The sequence below is a fragment of the Lineus longissimus genome, chromosome 13 (assembly GCF_910592395.1).
Source record: "Lineus longissimus chromosome 13, tnLinLong1.2, whole genome shotgun sequence".
NCBI classification, from domain to species: Eukaryota; Metazoa; Nemertea; class Pilidiophora; order Heteronemertea; family Lineidae; genus Lineus; species Lineus longissimus.
In genome coordinates, this window is record NC_088320.1 from 7504400 (window position 1) to 7523738 (window position 19339).

General features: G+C 39.4%; 3 protein-coding genes across 3 annotated transcripts; 1 reads left to right on the forward strand and 2 right to left on the reverse strand.

Moving 5' to 3' along the window:
• The first annotated feature begins 797 nt into the window (after positions 1-797).
• LOC135497605 (uncharacterized) lies at positions 798-5458 on the forward strand. Its single transcript, XM_064787388.1, has 5 exons — positions 798-1051; positions 1475-1550; positions 3208-3522; positions 4188-4493; positions 4907-5458. Exons 2-5 carry the CDS (start codon positions 1478-1480, stop codon positions 4921-4923), a joined length of 711 nt encoding a protein of 236 aa, XP_064643458.1. The 5' UTR covers positions 798-1051; positions 1475-1477; the 3' UTR covers positions 4924-5458.
• Positions 5459-5548: 90 nt separating this feature from the next.
• Positions 5549-12434, reverse strand: LOC135497604 (PR domain zinc finger protein 1-like). The gene is made up of 8 exons (XM_064787387.1): positions 12335-12434; positions 10627-10706; positions 9516-9725; positions 8960-9125; positions 8658-8762; positions 7390-7585; positions 6697-6742; positions 5549-5816 (listed from the first exon to the last, which is right to left on the reverse strand). Exons 1-8 carry the CDS (start codon positions 12432-12434, stop codon positions 5664-5666), a joined length of 1056 nt encoding a protein of 351 aa, XP_064643457.1. The 3' UTR covers positions 5549-5663.
• On the reverse strand, positions 11533-17818 carry LOC135497603 (uncharacterized). The gene is made up of 6 exons (XM_064787386.1): positions 17213-17818; positions 16261-16515; positions 15556-15909; positions 14728-14940; positions 14247-14331; positions 11533-13811 (listed from the first exon to the last, which is right to left on the reverse strand). The coding sequence occupies exons 1-6, from the start codon at positions 17340-17342 to the stop codon at positions 13757-13759; spliced, it is 1092 nt and encodes a 363-aa protein (XP_064643456.1). The 5' UTR covers positions 17343-17818; the 3' UTR covers positions 11533-13756.
• Positions 17819-19339: the final 1521 nt, after the last annotated feature.

Below are 19339 nucleotides of genomic sequence, written 5' to 3' on the forward strand. Positions count from 1 at the left end.
ACGGTTTCTCTAAATTTTTCCTGATTTATCCGACAATGTCCGACTTTTTCCTGAAAAACGGATTTCGAAAACACCTGTGAAAAATACCAGGGTTTCCCAAAGCAGGGCAATAAAGATCAAAGGCCTGTGTTGAATACAATGCCGGGCAGAAGCTGTGTATATGCAGTTATCAAATGTGTACACCTTGGCCGAAAAAGCACAAAAGCTTGGTACGAAAGCTACTGCTTAAAGGAATGGATGGCTTTTTAATTCAATAGGTCTATTTTTCTTCTGTATCATTGGAACACTATACTTCTGAATACGTTTGACCATTTCAAAAAAAAATTACTCTTGGGGATATAAGAAAACCACGATTTTCGTTATATTTTCGCCCTCAAAAGTTCAATGAATTCCTAGCGCGAAAGTTTCTTTCTCGCTCACCGAAGCCGGCAGAATTCGATCAGTGGACAAGGATACAACGCGACTAATTGAATAACCACCAGGTTGAAGCAAAATAATTATGTACATTGTTTAGTCTCTTGAAAACAAGTACTCCTAAAGCTTGCGATGATGCCTAAATGTACACCTAAAATACACTGAAATGTCTACCATTGATAGGGAGAGGAAGATACCAGTGTTGTGCTAATAAACCCTGCCGAAAATTTGCACCGATTGAAGTTGATGACTTTCTTAGGCTGAGCGCTTTGACCTATTTATTTTTTTATCAGTGAACAAATAACCCCAAACCAGACGAGAACAGACACCTCACTAAAAATGTCTTGGCTCAATTGTGTCGAGGAGAATTTGACCAAATTCAATACAGGACCCAATATTTTAATTCAATGCATTGGTTTAGATGTAACAAAGCTTAAACCAGCATATCCATTGACTCTATCTGATTGAGTATATCGTATAATGTGTTGCAACCACCAATCAACCCGTGGACACCATATGTTGATCACGGACAGATTGCGCTCAATTATAGCTAGTCCACAAACATTGTAGATTCCAGCAAAATCATTGAGAAGTTTGGACGATAAGCAGCATTCCTTTTCACGACCACGGAGAAAAAGTAAGTCGGCGTACTATGTGTTGTACTTATTGCATTTTCCTTTCGTTATCCGATACACAGGGTGTAAAAGATGGTGATGTTTTTTCCAAATTTGACTATTATTTCAAACATGTACCAGGCAGCTTTGTTTCACTAGATATGCAGTAGATTTAAGCATATATTTCTTACCTTTGCATGTTATAAACAAGTTACCAAGTCAGATGGGATTTAAGTCAGTGGTCATGTGTACCTGAATGTCTATGCCAGGGCAGGTAAATGATCACACAAAGACGGACATCAGCCTAAAGTAAACTCCGAACCTCTGGCAAAAACCCACTACAGGGCGATGACGCCGGTAATGATAACGATGATGATTTTTGCAGCCAAGAATCAAATAAAACCAATTTTTAGTCACTCCTTTTGTTATTTCTGATCATGTTTCAGGTCATGTTACAATCGCTAGTCTTTGTTAGTAGCATCCTCTTGATACTATGGAACGTAATAGGTTCAAGGTCATTGGGTAAGAAGCTGTTATTTGAAACAATAGTATCGTTTTAAAGTCCATTCGTAAATGTTATGTCCGCATCGTTTGGGGCTCTGGAGGGCGAACTACTGGTTGGATTTGTTTTGGAATTTGGTTTTTATTCATCCTTGCCTCAAGGCCCAACAGGATTCTAGGACTTCAGCATTCTCAGTCCAGAAATGAAATGGCCCAACGGCCATTTTGAGGGTCCCCTCGATAGGCCATGTTGTGTTTCTGGGTATTTCTCATTCATTCTTGGCATATGAGTAGATAGACACAAACGAATGATATCCTGAACATATCATCCAGATTGGTCAAGAAGAAAACCGAACAGAGCGGAAAATGTCCCCATTCAATGCACTACGTCAATGTACAAAAATGCACACAAAAAAGTATATTTTGCAACCGTAGTTACTAAAATGAAAAGATTCTGTTGGGCTTTGTGGCAAGGATCAATTGAAATCAAACTTCAAAGAAAGCCGACCAGTAGTTCGCCCTTCAGAGCCCCAAATGATGCGGACATAACATTTACGAATGGACTAGAGTCCGTCGACTTGTGTAATTCAAATGCGTCTTTCGAGTATAGAGATTTCAGGAGTTGTTAGAAGGCACTTTAGCACCACGCACAGGCAGCGTGTGTACATGTGTGCGTCAGAGCATACAGCGCATGCCACTGACATTCATATAATGTTTGTTCTATTGTTTCGAGTCACAAGGTGTTACACTTATTCTACTAAGTATTAGACCATCACCCGTTGTCGGCAACATCTGGCTCTGAACCAATAATCACACGTGGTCAGTTAAATCAAATTAGAATTCAATCTCAGACACAATTATTTTCCCTCACACAATGGATACACAATAGAATTATGGAAGTGACTATTTGGCAAGTCCGGCTTACCAAACAGCGCCTTTTACTGCCCTAGATGGAGAGCCGAACTCATGCATATTCAACCATCCAGGAGCTCATTATCATTCGTGGCAACACGGTCAGCAACACTGGAGTTACAGTGAAACGCCTTTAGAAATGCACACTAATTCATTTAACATGCTTATCAGTTAAATCACGTTGACGACTTTTTTTGTAAATCCATACAGTCATGTACATGTACATGTTTCTTCATGGATTATTGACCAAAACCCGAGTTTAGTAACAGAAATTGAATCGAGAGCGGGAAGTCGGCCATTGTTAAATATGCGCATAGAAATTCGAATATGACGTCACTGCTCTCTGATTGGCCAACATGTTGTTACTTCTCCGGCTCGCCAAAGAGGGTAGTATTTTTGCCCTGTTTGGCAAGCCCGGCTTGCCGAACAGAGTTGATTTTTAGTGCTGTTTGGCAAGCGGCTCTCCAAGCAGGGCAAAAAAAGATGCCTGTTCGGCGAGCCGCTTGCCAAATAGAGCCGGCCTAGAATTATATTGTCTCAAGCAAAATAATTCTGGGCCACTCTGTAGTGTTCAACATACACCACCATCTTTTGGTAAATATGATATGGCTGCATTCCCGAGTTAAAGTACCTTTGGCAAGAACGATATGAAAAACACCACCGTGGACTCGTGCCGCTGGATATCCTACTTCTTACTGTTTATAGTTGTAAATGCTTACTAGTTCTTTGAATACATGACATTAATACTAGATTGATATTATTGCAGACTATGAGCCAGTTGCGTGTTTCCTTGCACCACGCAATGGGAAGAGTGTCGACCTTAAAGGAACCCATGTGAAGAACTTTAAATCGTCATTGGATTTCTCGGCTCTTGAAAAGACAGTCGTACACCCTTGCTACGAATTACTCAAACACAACAATGATGTATTGTACTTCGGTATTTTTGACCACAGCGAGTGTTATAGCTTTAAAAAGGGGTGGCTGAACATAGAGCTTCTTAAACACCCATCTCGTGAATGCAAGGATGGAAAGGTTGGAGGGAAGGATACAATATTTCTATACAAGATCAGGCAATATACAGGTAAAGTTGGCCCACTATTTACATTGTCGGATGAATAATAAGATAATTAGAAAGAGTACGTTTATTGCTTTCAATATACATGTACCTGGACGGAAATGAAGACGAATGTATGTTTGAAACATTTCCAGCGATTTATAATGTTTGCTTCTATCTGGCCCTAATTAATACACACCCCTGAGACATTTCCCCTCATTGGCTGAAATACAGGGCTGAGTTGTTCAAAACAACGTTAGTTTTTCGAGACATTAAGTCTTAACATGAAAATGTTAATGGGTTTGACTGAAAGAGATAACGTCATTAAGGGGATACTTAACGTAACTGTTAGGGATAACGGGACGTTTGTGCTTTTGAACATCTGGGCCCAGGCGTACATTGTACGTAATATTTAAGTCACCATCCGAGATACATGTATATCAGTCAGTGTCGATTCCAGTACATTCCGTCACCAAGATACATGAACAACCAATGGAAATGTATCGATGATACAGTGTTGATGAAATGCATGGAATCGGATGCTGGCGACACTCTGATTGGTCGCATTTCACTTCAGCCATTGCGGGGTTCGTGTGTAGGGCCGGAGAGGCGAATATTAACCCCTGATTTCCTCAGGATGATGCGCAACTTACCTGAGAAGAAATAGCTGTATTGATTTAGTTTTCTTGCAGAATATGGATGTTTCCTCACTACAAGTGAAGGCAAAAGTATCGACCTAAAAGGAACCATGGTGGCGAACTTCAAATCAGCATTGATCGACTCGGCGCTAGATAAGACGGTCGTACACCCGTGTTATGATACATTAAAGGACAACGAGGACGTATTGTACTTCGGCATCGTGGACAACAGCGAGTGCTACAGTTTCAAGAAGGGGTGGCACAACAGAGACATACTTGCACAGCCGTCCGACAGGTGCACGGACGGAAAGGTGGGAGGGAAGGATACCGTATTTCTTTATACGATCAGACGACATTGGAGTAAGTACAGGTCGACTATAGTCCAGTCTTAAATGTTATGTTTGGGGTGCTGGAGGGCAAAACGATGGTGGTTCGGCATGATAAAAGGAGACGTTGCCAATGTTCCACGTCATGTCGCAGCTTCTATAAACTGCAAAACGCACGAGCACCAGTCATGTTTTAAAGGTCATCCGAACATCATGATAGAATACCACCAATGGGTATCATAATATCATACGCTTTTTTTCCTGAAAAAAACCAATTAACGATTTTTCTGAAAAAATTCTCACAGTAAAGCATGCAATACATAACATTATGTTGACGTCCTTAGCTGTTCCGTTTGTAGTTTTACCACGGTAGAAGAATAGGTAATTATTATTTTCCAAATTACATGTATGTGAGAAAATTTATTCATACTTTTTTACATGTTGCAGAAAAAGACGAATTGTAAAGAACAACTACACTACACAGGTGAACGGATTGACAAAACGACCAATGTACAGTATATACACATTGAAGTACGACGGTATTTCCTCTGTGTCGTTATCAGTATGGACGCTATATTGCCAAAAACGTCGAAGGCAACGATAACAAAAATGAGCCTTTTCCTGATAAACTTGTAGACCATTTCGATCTCCCAGAACGATGGGCCCAAGTCAGCAACAGGAGCTTTGCGACCCTCGGTCATCATCCGTGCGTTCATAACATAATGGAACATGTCTACAGGAATAGCTATCATAAAAGTTCTCTCCGGTAACGGCGGAACTCTTGCAATAATTCTGAAATTAATGTACACATGAATCGGTATACGATCTTTAAAATAGTATTATCATATTACATGTATAAATCGGAATTTTCGACCTGGTCACCTCAAAAGTTCATTGTAGAATTAGTAGGGTTCTTTGCTGGTGTTGCCACCAAGCTCAAGGTGACAGAAGTAGGCAGTTGTGAGCTGGAGACAAACATGGAAGACAAAATAATATTTCTTCACGACTTTCTCTTTAATCTTTCTCAAACTAAGAAAAAACTATCAGCAACATATCAGGTAACAGTTTAGCCTACCGGTTGGGAAATGTGACATCGCTTAGAGGGAGATGGCGAGCTCAAGTGGATGCCTTATGCGCCAATATGGCTCCGAAGAGGCTTAAGTAAGTACGTGTATAAGTAAGTGACTTTGTTCAAATTAGCAGGTCACCGCTGATCGTCATCAGTCTGGAGCCCAAGTTTTAAAATGTAGTCGAGGACACTTTCCGCCTTTAAAACCTCAGCCCCGCTGACATCATCCAGCCAGCAGTCACAGTGGAACACCAGCATTTGTTTGGTGATGTTCCCGGTCATGGTTAGCTGTAATGAAAGAAAATCATGGTGTCAAGTCAATATTATGAAGATCCTGCACCAACAATGTCAACCAGATGGTGTCAGCAGAAGTGGAATAGTTACATGGGAAGGCAAACAGCCATTTGATACAAACAGTCATTTAATTGGTTCCCCATCATGGTTTGCTACATTGAAAGTACTTTTTTCCAAAACCCTGTCGTAAAGACTCTTCTTATCTAAAAATGTTTATGTTTTTCGTCATGCTGTGTAGAGCAAGGATTAGTACGAATCAAAACACCCAAAGTAAGCAATTAATCATTGCAATAACAGTTTAAAGTCAAGTTTATCAAAAAATAAATGTTCTAAGAATTTACAACATTCTCAAAGTGCTTTACATATTGCCGATCATGATTTGGGGGTCAAGCCAGGGTGATTGCGCAATACTTGCAGATTGCCAATTTGCTTAAAATATCGTTTATCTTTGGATTTATTTAAACTGAATTGACGTCATCCGCTAGATATCATATAGAAATTGATTAAAACAAAGAAAGTTCGCCAATTATTAAAGCATTTGGGAATTCCTTCTGCTATCTGAGCTTTAATGGGTCATAACACAGCCAAAACAGAATCTCTGACAACGTCCTGGCAACTGCCTTTACGTTTATTTGCCCTTGTCGGCCTTTAGGCCTATCGACCCCATGGAAGCTGCTCCATGGTGATCGATGGTATCGAGATTTGTCCTGATAACTCTTTGATAAGGCAGTCGAACAATAGACATTTAGGCCTAGGTAACAGCAGGATTTTAAAAAAGACAATCGACCTCTTTTAACAGTCAAGTAAGGGGCAAAATAACCTAATGGCACTGGAACTGGTTGAACAGCTTGGATCGATGTTGTACAATACATACCTTGACGAGATACCATCCTCTGCCACCATTGTTGTCATGACCAACTCTAAATAGAGAAGAACGTCAGTATTGCCTTTTTTTCTGCACCAAAACAGTACTACATGTATATCATGTACATGTAGTATTATTGGACTAACTAGCCTAGACTAGGTTTGAGAAGTACATGTAAACAATTGAACAATTGAGAAGTGCATGTAAACAATTGAACAATTGAGATGTACATGTAAGCAATATTTTATTGAACAATTGAGACATACATGTAAACAATTGAACAATTGATAAGTGCATGTAAACAATTGAACAATTGAGATGTACATGTAAACAATTGAACAATTGAGATGTACATGTAAACAATTGAACAATTGAGAAGTGCATGTAAACAATTGAACAATTGAGATGTACATGTAAACAATTGAACAATTGAGATGAACATGTAAATTACTGCACTAGTTTTGAGAATGTCCATGGGCATTACTCTAATGAACAAAAAGAAATACCAGTTCCTATTTGTTTATCTATAAATTCATTGTTAACCGTTTTTTCCGTTTCAGAAACCTTATCCTTTGGAAAAATAATACAGCTCTAGTTGTCCTTGGTCAATTGTTGTGACATGGGAAACAAATACACCGCTCCTGCTGTCCTTGCAAGAAGGCCATTGCATAATATTTCAGTGTCAAACATTTTCTGACCTACCTTATACTATGTATTTTACCAACATTTGTTTGCATACTGAATTCAAATTGGTCAATGTTTCCCCTTTCAAATTTCGTCCCGTCTTCGTCCATGAGGGTGTAACTGATGAAGCCATATTCCCCCTCGGCTGTGACGTACACCGTTGCATCCGTCCCATCTCCATATTCATTACCAGTTTCTACTGTAACAGTGTACTCTGAAAAGTCAAAGGCTATCTCTGCAGTAGATCCTACAGCAAGGTTATTGGCATACCTGAGCAGTGCCCCACCTGCAAATCGTTTGTGCACATCGCTTACGATTTGGCAAAAGGTGTGTAAATCTCGGGATATATTTTTGGAAGTGACTATTTGGCAAGCCCGGCTCACCAAACAGCGCCTTTTTTCTGCCCTAGATGGAGAGCCGAACTCATGCATATTCAACCATCCAGGAGCTCATTATCATTCGTGGCAACACTGTCAGCAACACTGGAGTTACAGTGAAACGCCTTTAGAAATGCACACAAATGCATTTTAAAACATGCTTATCAGTTAAATCACGTTTATGACTTTTTTTGTAAATCCATACAGTCATGTACATGTACATGCTCCTTCATGGATTATTGACCAAAACCCGAGTTTAGTAACAGAAATTGAATCGAGAGCGGGAAGTCGGCCATTGTTAAATATGCGCATATAAATTCGAATGTGACGTCACTGCTCTCTGATTGGCCAACATGTTGTAACCTCTCCGGCTCGCCAAAGAGGGTAGTATTTTTGCCCTGTTTGGCAAGCCCGGCCTATATTTTTATTACAGGTCCAAATATGATATCAGCAGCTACATGTAAATCAGATTTAAGGTGCTTGCAGTTTTTTGTTATACTCTGTAATTTTCGGCCAAGTTAGTAAAAGCGAGTGACACAAGTGGCCACTTGCCTTGCGCACATATGAAAAGCGAGGATGAAAATCAATAAGAACTTTATACCTTGCCATAAATCGACTTATGAAATTGGACCAGTTTCCAAATCAAACCGACTTTACCAAATATATTGAATTCGAGAGGTCAGGTAAAGTAAAAATGAGGCGTTTAAAAAATCTGCTATTTCTACCAATCATCCCCGATCTTCATTATGAGGTTGTTAACAAAAGATTTTCAACTTTGTCATATTTCGACCAAATAAAAAGTTCTTTTATCTACAAGTATATTCAAAGATTGTTCCACAACATGCGAGTACTCACAAGAACATGTACACGTTATTGGTCCAACTTCAATTAGGCTACTTCAATACAAACCATTATCGAACAAAATCAAGGGATTCTCTGGTAATCTTTTTTTCTCCATTTCTATACCCAAAACGCGTGCATACTGGTCTCCATAATATACAAGTAGCTCTTCCCCTGGAAAGAAATTACATGTTAAGAAAATAGTAGTCAATGGTAATACTAATGGAAGAGTAGTTAACCAAATAGCAGTTAACACACAGCAGTCAATTGTTGTTCAAAAATGTAATACACGACAATGCAGGTAAATTTTTCTAAATGGTTCTAACAAAAATCAACAAATTCACATATCAAGCAAACTATTTACTTCTCACCTGGATACACAGCTCTGATGGTTACGTAGTAAATGTCCCCATCCATTTGATGCCCATCCATATTTTGTTCCTCATAACTTCTGGCACAATTAACGTACCGCAGGTAATTCGACTTGGCTGGATTTCTAGACTCAACATAATGGACAGTCTTGTTCTCATTAAAAATCTGAAACAACAATGCATTGCGTCAAACACAACATCTCTTGCATTACATTCTTGAAAATCCCCTTGTTTCTTAAGACATTTAATTATATAAAGACCCACCTTCCCCTATGAAGATGAACAGATATTTCTTGCCATTTCATGCTTGAGCACCACATGGATGATCTCACAGCACATCATGCAATGCAAAGCTACCTGTATATCATCGCAAACCCACTGGTTGTAATCCCTAATTTCTTTCTAATTCAATTCAAACAGTTAGATTTCTTAGCATCCCTGACCACAGTGATGGGCTTCATTATGATACTTCCATTCTTAGTGAAAAAAATAGACAGTTACAAGAATTTGTGTTTTGCTCAAATGGAGGAAAATTTTAGCAAACATCTGAACCTACCGTCCAAGCATATCCAACTTGTCTATGCGGATTACCGTCCCTGTCCCACTCGATCTCACCCCGATATGGGCCAAACATGACACCGTCAGCGATGAATTCCTTTGAGAATACGCCGAGCCCGGCCCCCGGGATAGTGGACCCGAGTACGAGCAGACCCTCTGGTGTTGTTAACCTTGCATAGTTTTCGGTGCCATGTTCACTGAGTGGCACCTGAAAATTATCAATATCATATTAAATATTCCAAATTACTCGTACCACGTTGAAAAGCCCAGAAATTTGTATTCATAACAAAAGGTATTTTGTGTGGCCCAGAGAAAACGTGTATTCTACAAAATAATCACAACTATAGCATTGATATTTTGCCACAGAGATAGAAATCATAGGCTAAAAACCTGAATATAGTCATGTTGACAAGGCAACACGTTCAAACGAAAATATATGATGTGGTCCAAAGGCAAAGTAAATTTGTTAACTTGTTTGGGCCATAAAGACAATAACCCCACGGAAAATAGGACTAGGGACTGCGAATTCTATATTTTACACCAATAGCATTCCGCGAAGATGACGTCACTGCAGCTGCTGCCCTCTATTTCCCCATCGCTGAATTACAGGCAATGTCGGACAAACATGCGGTTTCGTAATGGATTGAGGCTTTCTAACTAGGGCGGTTAGATTCAATCTGGCACATGTCCGAGTGTTGGAAATACTACATAATTGTTCTGAATATTTCTCTCTCTGACTCTATGGTATCATTCATGCTAAAAACAATGCAGGGTCAAAGATAATTGACTTTGAAATAAGCTCAAATGCGTAGAAATAAGTGTCGATGTCTGACTGTCACGTGACTAAAACGTCATCAATATCTTATGCAAATGACCTTGTGAGCTATAAATAGTAACCTCGCGGAATGCTATTGGTATGTATGTTTGTTAGTATTTTAACAATATTCTATGAAAGGATTGAATGTGGCACTTTGAAAATTGTACTTTTTTACCACCAAACTTTTTGCGTCCATGATTGTAGGTTTGTACAGTTACTGTGAAAAGCCTGATATGAACTATGTGACTATTCTAACACGACTCGGACCCTTCAGGCTCAGATCAGCACATACCTCGCTATCTTTGATGATCACCAGGGGCTCATCATCCGCGGGATAATCATTGGCATGTTCTTTCTGGCAATCTTCACACACTGAAACACATAAACTGTAGAATTCAACAATGCTGGTCTTCTGACATGGAAAGAGGACAGTATAACGATGTCACTTCTAAGTTTCTGACTGGCATCATACCATGCAAACTCATTTAATATTAGTCGTAGTTCCACTTATCATAAAACCCCGTGCTTTTTCAAGACCCGTGTCTTCGCCGTGTGTGAAAAAAACCGCGGCGCACTTTACACCTATCAGTTGTGTTTAACACAACTGATAGGTATAGATAATGGTTAATAGCCCCGGCGACAGGTGCGCTGTAGGTAGGGAGCTCTCCTGTGTTTCTTTCCCGTTGGAGGGGGCGCAATACGAGACAAGACCACAATTGATTTTCCAAGCCATTTCCAGTTATTTAAAATGCCTGCCATTAAAGAATGCGTGGAGCTGTGAAACTGAAATTCGGATATGATATACGGGTTAGTCTTGCGAGTAACTGGTGCGATGGAAATTGGTGATTGACCACGGAATTTTTTTTTAAAATTGACAAGTTTGACACAAGTGGACATTTTTACCCATTTCGGCCATTTTCACTCCAAATTTGAACCACCCCCCCTATGGCCAGGTTGTCAAAATTCAAAATTATTTTTTTTACCAAACAATTTATTTATATCTGTAGACTTGCCACAGCAAATATTTTTTCAATACCTCTCCAAATATGTACTTGAGAGTAAAAAACATGCACTCGTCTAATAGATAGGCCTGGACCCTCCAACCTATGAATATTCATTAGTGGTCTTGTCTCATACCGAGGCAACTACACCGCGTCATCTGTCGCCGGATCTTAGAACTTGTGTTGAACACGGGTCGAAATTAGCCCCCGATTAGCCCCATCGAGCTCGATGGGGCTAAAAGACACGGGGATTTGACACATGGGGCTATTTAGACACGGCAATTCATAGGTGAAAGCGCAAAAGACACGGGGATTTGATAGGTGGAAGTACGACTATTGTGATGGGTGGAAAGTCGATTATTGTTCTGTTTTTAACGAAACCAGGGTTTAAACATTATTGAAGGCGAAATGTCTATGTTTATTCAATTTAATTATTCCTTTCCAAAACAACACAGGAGTGTTCTATTTAAAGATGACATGCATTCATAGAACTACCAGAGGCCAAAGAAAAGAAATCCAAAATGAACTTGACTACACAAACCATATGTTATTTGAATTCCTTTTCACTGTGATCTGTCTCATTAAAGTGTTCTTAGTGAGTTCGAACTCGACACCGGTTTAAGAATTCAACCATTACAGCTTTCTTTTAAAGTTGAACTAAAATCTAGAATCTAAAATAAATCAAGATAGCATCTCTGCTACCTGTCCGTCAATGAACTTGGTGATTATTAAGACAAACAAAGTTAGCCAAGTTGACATCTATCACATTTAAAGTGTTGTTGGCCATTTGATGGTCGGGCGTAAAAATAATACAATGTGAACATTTATGTTAAAATTTGCAAAGTAAAAATGAATAAGATTGATAATGTGCTACATGTGATATAAGATATACGTTGAAAGCCTGCTTCCCTAAGTGGCCAATGACCAGGCCTACAACTTGCATGAAAATCATTGGCCTAATCATTGACCTTTTTGTTGAAAGGATTCTAAAATACTTACTAGTAGAGCGTAGACTATGCCTTTCCTGGTTGGCTGAAGCATAGTTCAGCAGCCCAATAACGCCTAGCAGAAGTGACGAGAAGATCCATCGAATTAACATGCTGATGAATTCGCAACAAAGATGTGGGTGGCCAAAATAAAACTAAAACAATTGTGGGGGATACAAGTTCATTTATAGGAACTAAACAAGCATTGAATGACGGTGCCAAACTGGGAACCATGTAGTTTCTAAATAAGTATAGAGTCAAAGCATATGAACAAACTTCCATGTCTACAAAGTGTAAGCTTCTTGCAACCTAAACCAGTTTACAACACAGATCGAAATTTAGTCCAGGCAAGAAAAGTTTTAAACAACAATGCTAAAATAGGCAACAGGCCCTTAATAAGGCTAAGTACTGTATAGGCATTGTAGCCGCGTGTTATGGTTTAACTTGCACTGAACCAGGCCCGGAGAGATTAGTCAGGCTTAGACTTCAATGTATTAACGTCACTTAATGGGTCAAAACAAGATTATCGAAATGGGGATAATTTGCTTATTATTTACATTCTATTTACATAATTTACATTGAATTATCATTTATTTTACAAGGACATAAATGTATCTGAGTATTACAATACAATTTACAAGAACATACATTATGAGAGTATCACGAAGTTGATAATTACCCATCTGAAATCAGGGTTTTTGCCACTGTGGGGAAAGAAGGGGGTACCAATCCCTCCCCTTGGAAAAATATAAAATATTTACAATGATAATTTGGTAGATTACATTATTATCTTTTTATACTTTTTTTGCGATTTTTATCTTAACAAATCATGGTTATTTGCATAATCCGCAAAAACAAGTTGGTGTTTAACAGCGATAATAAGTGTAAATGTATTGTAGTAACATTAAAAACCTCATGAATCTACATATTAATAAATATTTTGACGTATTGGTAGTATACAAGAAGAGTTTCACCAACAGAAGTTTTTATAAAGTGAGATGTCAGTGGTGATGCGTTCCTCAGATGTGTTGATTAAAATTGCAAGTTTCCTCGTGCTCTGTTTTGATATATACATGTAATCATGGACAGAGGTAGATCTAAAGTCCGAATGTGTCACCCTTCCCTTCCCGCGCTTACTCCTTTTTGATACTCGATTTTAAAGTCAGCATCTAAAAACAATTAGTACTCGCTAGGACATCGTTAAATTGAGATAGTTGAGTCCCTAGTTAAGCCTACAATCCAGGCCGCAGAGAACGCCAACCCAGATTTTTGCAAACTTTCCGAAGTCAGTGATTTCGGGGCCAAGAAAACCTTTGCTATGTGCTGACATTTTTTTGTTTATTTTAGCTCTTCTTCAGTTCCTGTGTTGGGCAATACTAAGTGCTACTTCATATAAGTAACATTGATTTCAATGCAAAGGATGGTGAACTATAAGTCAGATCACTTTGGTGGGCAGCTCTTGTCGGCTGTGCGATGGACCTTTATTTTTCCTACAAAATAGAGGAGAATATTCATCAGAGTCAGCATTCAGATTATTCTCGCAACAAATAAATTGCATTGTGACAGTGAGTTTGTGGTCTCGAAGGCTTGTACATGCCGCAAAGGGCATCCTAAACTAGCTGGAGGTCATGAGGACACAATCAAGCAACCTTACAGCATCCAAGACTCAACATTTACATGGCCATCTCAGCCAGCCTGATAACGCACTTATTCAGTTTAGAAAAGAAGTACATGTAATTCAAAGGTGCACAGCCTTCCCTTTTAACCGCTTGAGCAATCAAAGTGCATCAACACCCCAATAATTCTTCCCCTTCACTGGATTGCAAAGGGCTGTTGCCTCTATTGCCTGATAATAGAATAAGCATTTGTCAGTCTCGAGGGTGACCTTAATAGAGCGGTTGTACTGTATTTGAGTGGAATCCTACCTTGTGTGGTGTTGCCAGCAGATGTACAGTGTTATGGTGAACGCCAGCAACACGGTCGACACTATCAATATATTGAACACAAGGCCTGTAAAAGTGAAAGTAGAATTGACATCTTTCTCCTGCAACTGACAATCGTAGCCTTTACATGTACTTTGAGAAAGCTTTACAGAGTATGAATGACCAATTCCTTCAGAGCATTTCAGTATTATACTTGTTGAACTGTTCCTAAAATACATCACATATACAAGTGCTCATCAAAATTCTAGGATTCTTATTCTGAAATACTATGTCAACACTACATGTATATAGCCAGGCACAGGCCAATTACATGTAAAAAGGCCTTTTGTACAGGCGCCCATCAACCAGCTAAATATCGTTGACTAAGTATATACCTCTAAAGTATATGTCCTACAACTTAGAAGAGTACGTGTATCTATGAGAATAAGGGTGCTACCATTATCAGTGTATTTTTTCCACCTACCAAATTGGGGTGCTTGACGCTTAGGATCACCATGGTAAATGTGGAACTCTGGGATCACTTGAGGCTCCTGATCTCGACTTTCGGTTTTAGGTGAGATTGTTGTCATAGATTGGGTGTCATCTGTCATTGGGACTCGGAGAACATTTGCCAGCTTGGACATGGCTATAGGTGTCGAGCTACTGCTGCCACAGGCGACAGTGATATGTTTATCAGCTATAAGAGGGTAAAATAGTATTAGGTTAATGTCCAATATGAATCAAAAGTTGTATATACGCTTTGCAGGCAGATAATAAATTTTCATACGACTACATTGTTTTCTGCTCTCTCACGTTCTGAATGACATCAAAAATATCTTGTTGTTCACGATTGATCAATCATTTCCGCATCTTATCCCTCTTTGATATTGTCAGAGATTTGTGTCCACCTTTGTGGGATCTTTGCTTGCCCTAGAAAGACATTCAGGTACAAGAAGGACCACTTCTTGTAGTCTCAACAACAACTTTCAATAATTGCCATTTCATAATATGTATTTTTTTTATTTTTATAGCTCCGAATTTTAGTTCTTAGAATCTGAATGTGCATAAAACTCCATGCCTTGTTGACTCGAGTTGATGCTATAGCCTCTTCAAACATTTCATTATCACTCAAAATATCCTGCAATTTTGATGTCTTGATGAATTTGTGAGGACACAAGATGAAGATGAATTGCTGTAGTGGCCCCTCTAAGCAAAACATTCTGTTATTGCTTCATGTTCATGAAGATATATTCTGGTTCTTCCTGAATTGATGGATTTAGCAAATTGATAGAAAAGAGTAGTTCAAAATTACCTGAAAACTGAATCCAAAATTTTCCCCCAGCCGCATAATATTTGTTGATGAATTCAAAAACAATGTCACTTCCATTGTAAATATACAAGGGTGACTTGTTAAATGTTTGGCAGGTGTAGCTACTCTCTAGTGTTTTATTTCGGCTGAACACATTTATACGTTGTTTTTCAGGACATCGGAGTTCGTCTGTCATGATGTCCATTCTGAGGTTAATGAGACTGTGCAACGCAATACGACATGTGCATTTTGTCGGGTGCTGCCTTGGAATCATCAGAGGATACCCGGGACTAAATAGGTGTCCCTTTATCAGTGGTGAACTCGTCAAACTGCTGCATATGTCAAAAGCAGGAATTTCTGAAAATATAAGAAGTTCAAAGAGATAATGGTGTTGAGCAAGTCGGAATTAAGGATAGAATCGTCTCGATTGAGACATGTTTTCTCTTTTCCAGGTCATTCATCAAAAGCCATGAAATTAGCTGAAAAGAATTTTTTTTCATTTGAAGGGATGGCAGAATCCCCCCTCAAAACACTCGATTCTACTCCTAAATCAAATACATTATTTCCTGGATGCAAAAAGTTCAGTGTGCCCTTCAAACTGATGAGCAATGTATGAATAATAATGACTGTGACTGTGGACATGACCGAACTGTTGTTGGTTTTTTCTACGTTGCCACACAAAACTTGAAACCTAGAATCCTGTCTCACCTTTAATGCACTGATACTTGATGAAAACATAGGTGTAGTAGTGACCGTCATTAAGAAAGACATGGCAGTTTGGTCTCATATTACACTGCTTCCATAGATGTGACACAGCAAATGAATTGTTGAATGTTTCGTCCCCGGGGGTCATGTGGCAGGGTGGACTGCGCTGACGTGATTTACCGGAGACGGCATCAAGAATATGTATTCGCAGGTCACCACAGTCAATGCTCATGTAGGTGTTGGTACATACGGTCTTTTCTGAATGGAAAGAAGATAAAAGAAAGCTCATTTAGCCATTTGATAGAAGTTGGTGGTAGTCATCCCATTGTCCAGTAGAAATCAAAATTAAGTTTAATGATCGAAGTCACCTGATTGGTAAACTAAAGTTAATCAAGATTAACAACTTGAAATTGATGTTGGTTTTAGCAACTTCAAGACTGGTGTTGCTCAGTGATGTCTGGCAGGAGGGTTTTCAACACAATGGGTGAGATCAGATGAATGAAATACTTGACACTTACACTAACACCTATTGATCTCAGAACACAAAACTCTTTTGAACACCAGCAGGAGGCCAGCGACTGAGGTGTGTTCCATTGTGGCATCTTGACATTTTATGCTAATTTCAGAGAGTGCTCACGTGAAGTGTATCCAACCATGCCTGCCAGAGAATATCATTGCTAAATGGTTGTGAACGAGGCCTAATGGGTACATTCTGAAGATCCAAATATACATAACAAACCTTTGCGAGTGTTCGGCTTTAAGGGTTGACCAAAGACACCAACATTTAGACTAGAACGTTAAATCATGAAGCAATTAGTACTCCTTCAAAAGGAAGTGAAAGCTAGTTTCAAGGGTGGGAGGCTGTTCTCTGGTAAAGAAAGAACTGACTCCAACCCTTGGAATTGGCATTCACTTCGTTGTGAGAGCTTTAAACAATAAGTAGGCCTAGACTTACCATGAACTTCTCCTTTCACAACTGTCAGTGAAGCAATTAGCATGATAGCTCCAAGCCCTAAGAATGGGCAGTATGCGTTTATCTTCATTTTCTTCATTCGGATTCTGAGGGAAGTCCTTACTGGTTGCATATCCAATGCATGAAAACACAAAGTCCTCCTGTATGTCTGTAACTGCCCATGGAATATGAATGTAGGTATGTCGGTCTACATTCATGGATAGTCCAATAATCTACCTTCCATATACTTTCAAGCTTTTCGTACATCGAATCTTGTTTAAAATAATTGATTTTCCTATCGCCTGGATGTCTCGTTGTCAACAAGGAAGTATGAATAGGCCGGCCTATTTGACATAGGCCTACCAACTATAAGACAATGGATCTCAGCCTACCGTCATGCTCACAGAATAGATAGCACAGGATGACTACCCTTGGAACACCTCACAACAACAACATACCTAGGCCTACCTGTTATTCATGAGCTGACCTGGTTCTTGATTTGTCAGTCTGTTCAACAGCTGCTTGGAAGTATTGATTTTATTCTTGTAATAGTTTAAAACGTATGTCATTTGGCAATGGCAATGTGCCAAAAGTATATCAAATGCTATGAAACAGGGTTTATTGATGGTGATAATTCATCGTTATTCTTTGCCTTATTTCTTTTGATGTTGAGGACATGACAAAATCATATCAAGTCGTAGGCTCAATCAAAAACCCGCGTTATATTTCAAGCACCCTTATGAGATGCACCAACGGTAAAAATTTCATGATTATAGCTAGCAGCGTTTATGAGAAATAGCCAAAAATAGGTTTTCAAAGAGCCCCACTTATATGGCAGACTATCAGGTGTATCAAAATCAAATGCGTCTTTAACTGACTGCAGTATCTATGATAAAACCGGAGGTCAACACTTAAGGACATACATGTACATGTATAGTGCCTTCAGCCTCAAATAATATGTCCAAGGGTTTTGTCCCTGGCGAGGACAGGCCGGTCAGTCCAGTCAGTCCACAGCTATTTCTATCTGTAGCAAGGCAGTATTGTACTTTCAGTCTTCTGTAATAAAACTGAAGACAGCCTGCTGGTCAGATTAAGCTGTGTTGACTGATTGTGACTGTGACCCCATGTTCAATCATGTGGTTGTGACAGTCACAATATGCTCTTACTGGTTATGATAGTCGTAACATGTTCTGTCGCACAGGGACAACAGCTTGACTGGTTGTGACAGTCACACCGCCCATGTTTCAGTGTGGTTGTGACAGCGTCACCTTTTTTTATCGAGTTGGTTGAAACAGGGAAACACATCCCGGTGTCACCACCTCTCAGCTATACTGGACAGTTATCAGTGCAAATGAAAACTCTTCTTCGAGTCTAATTGCTGAACGACTAATAAAACGACACCACTGCGTCTTTCTATGGATGGAACATCCTTGAGAATCTAGGAAAAGGGGAGGAAAAAGCATGTCAGGACACCGTCTCAGAATATTTTGATCACGCGGCACTTTGACGCGAAGTGCGGTCTGCGCCGCGCTCTATCAACACGTGGCACTTTGATAACTTACCAGAATAAATACACACTTTATTGAATTATTTTGAAAACTTTCTCCAAAAATGTCCTCGTGTTTCTTCGGTTGCCATTTTATTTCCCAACGTCACATCCATTAACCCTGCTTCTTGTTGGATATAGACAACTTGTCGCAATGCAGGTATCAATAACCACTAACTCGAATCGATTTCGTTCGGCGGCCTTGGTATGCGGGTGTGCTTCATTTCGTTCATTAGGCAGGTTTCGAAAGCTTTATGAAGAACTACGAACGAGGATCCGGTAATCAGAAGGTGTAGGTAGTTTGAATACTGACGTTTTTAAAAAAGAAAATACCCCGATTCGTGCTAATTTACCATGCTCACCATGGTAAAATATTTCACCGTCCCAATTGACCATGGTGAAGTGCAGTCAGTTTACCGTGGTGAACTGTGGATTTACCATGGAGAAATTGAGACACATTTTTCCTAAGGGTTGAGTGACGCAGCATCCTCCTCCTTTTATGGCGATATTAACCCCGTCTGGGCTGGTGGTCTCTGCTATACAGTCTGTCAAGAAATGCTGTATTGAGTGACTCATCATCCTCG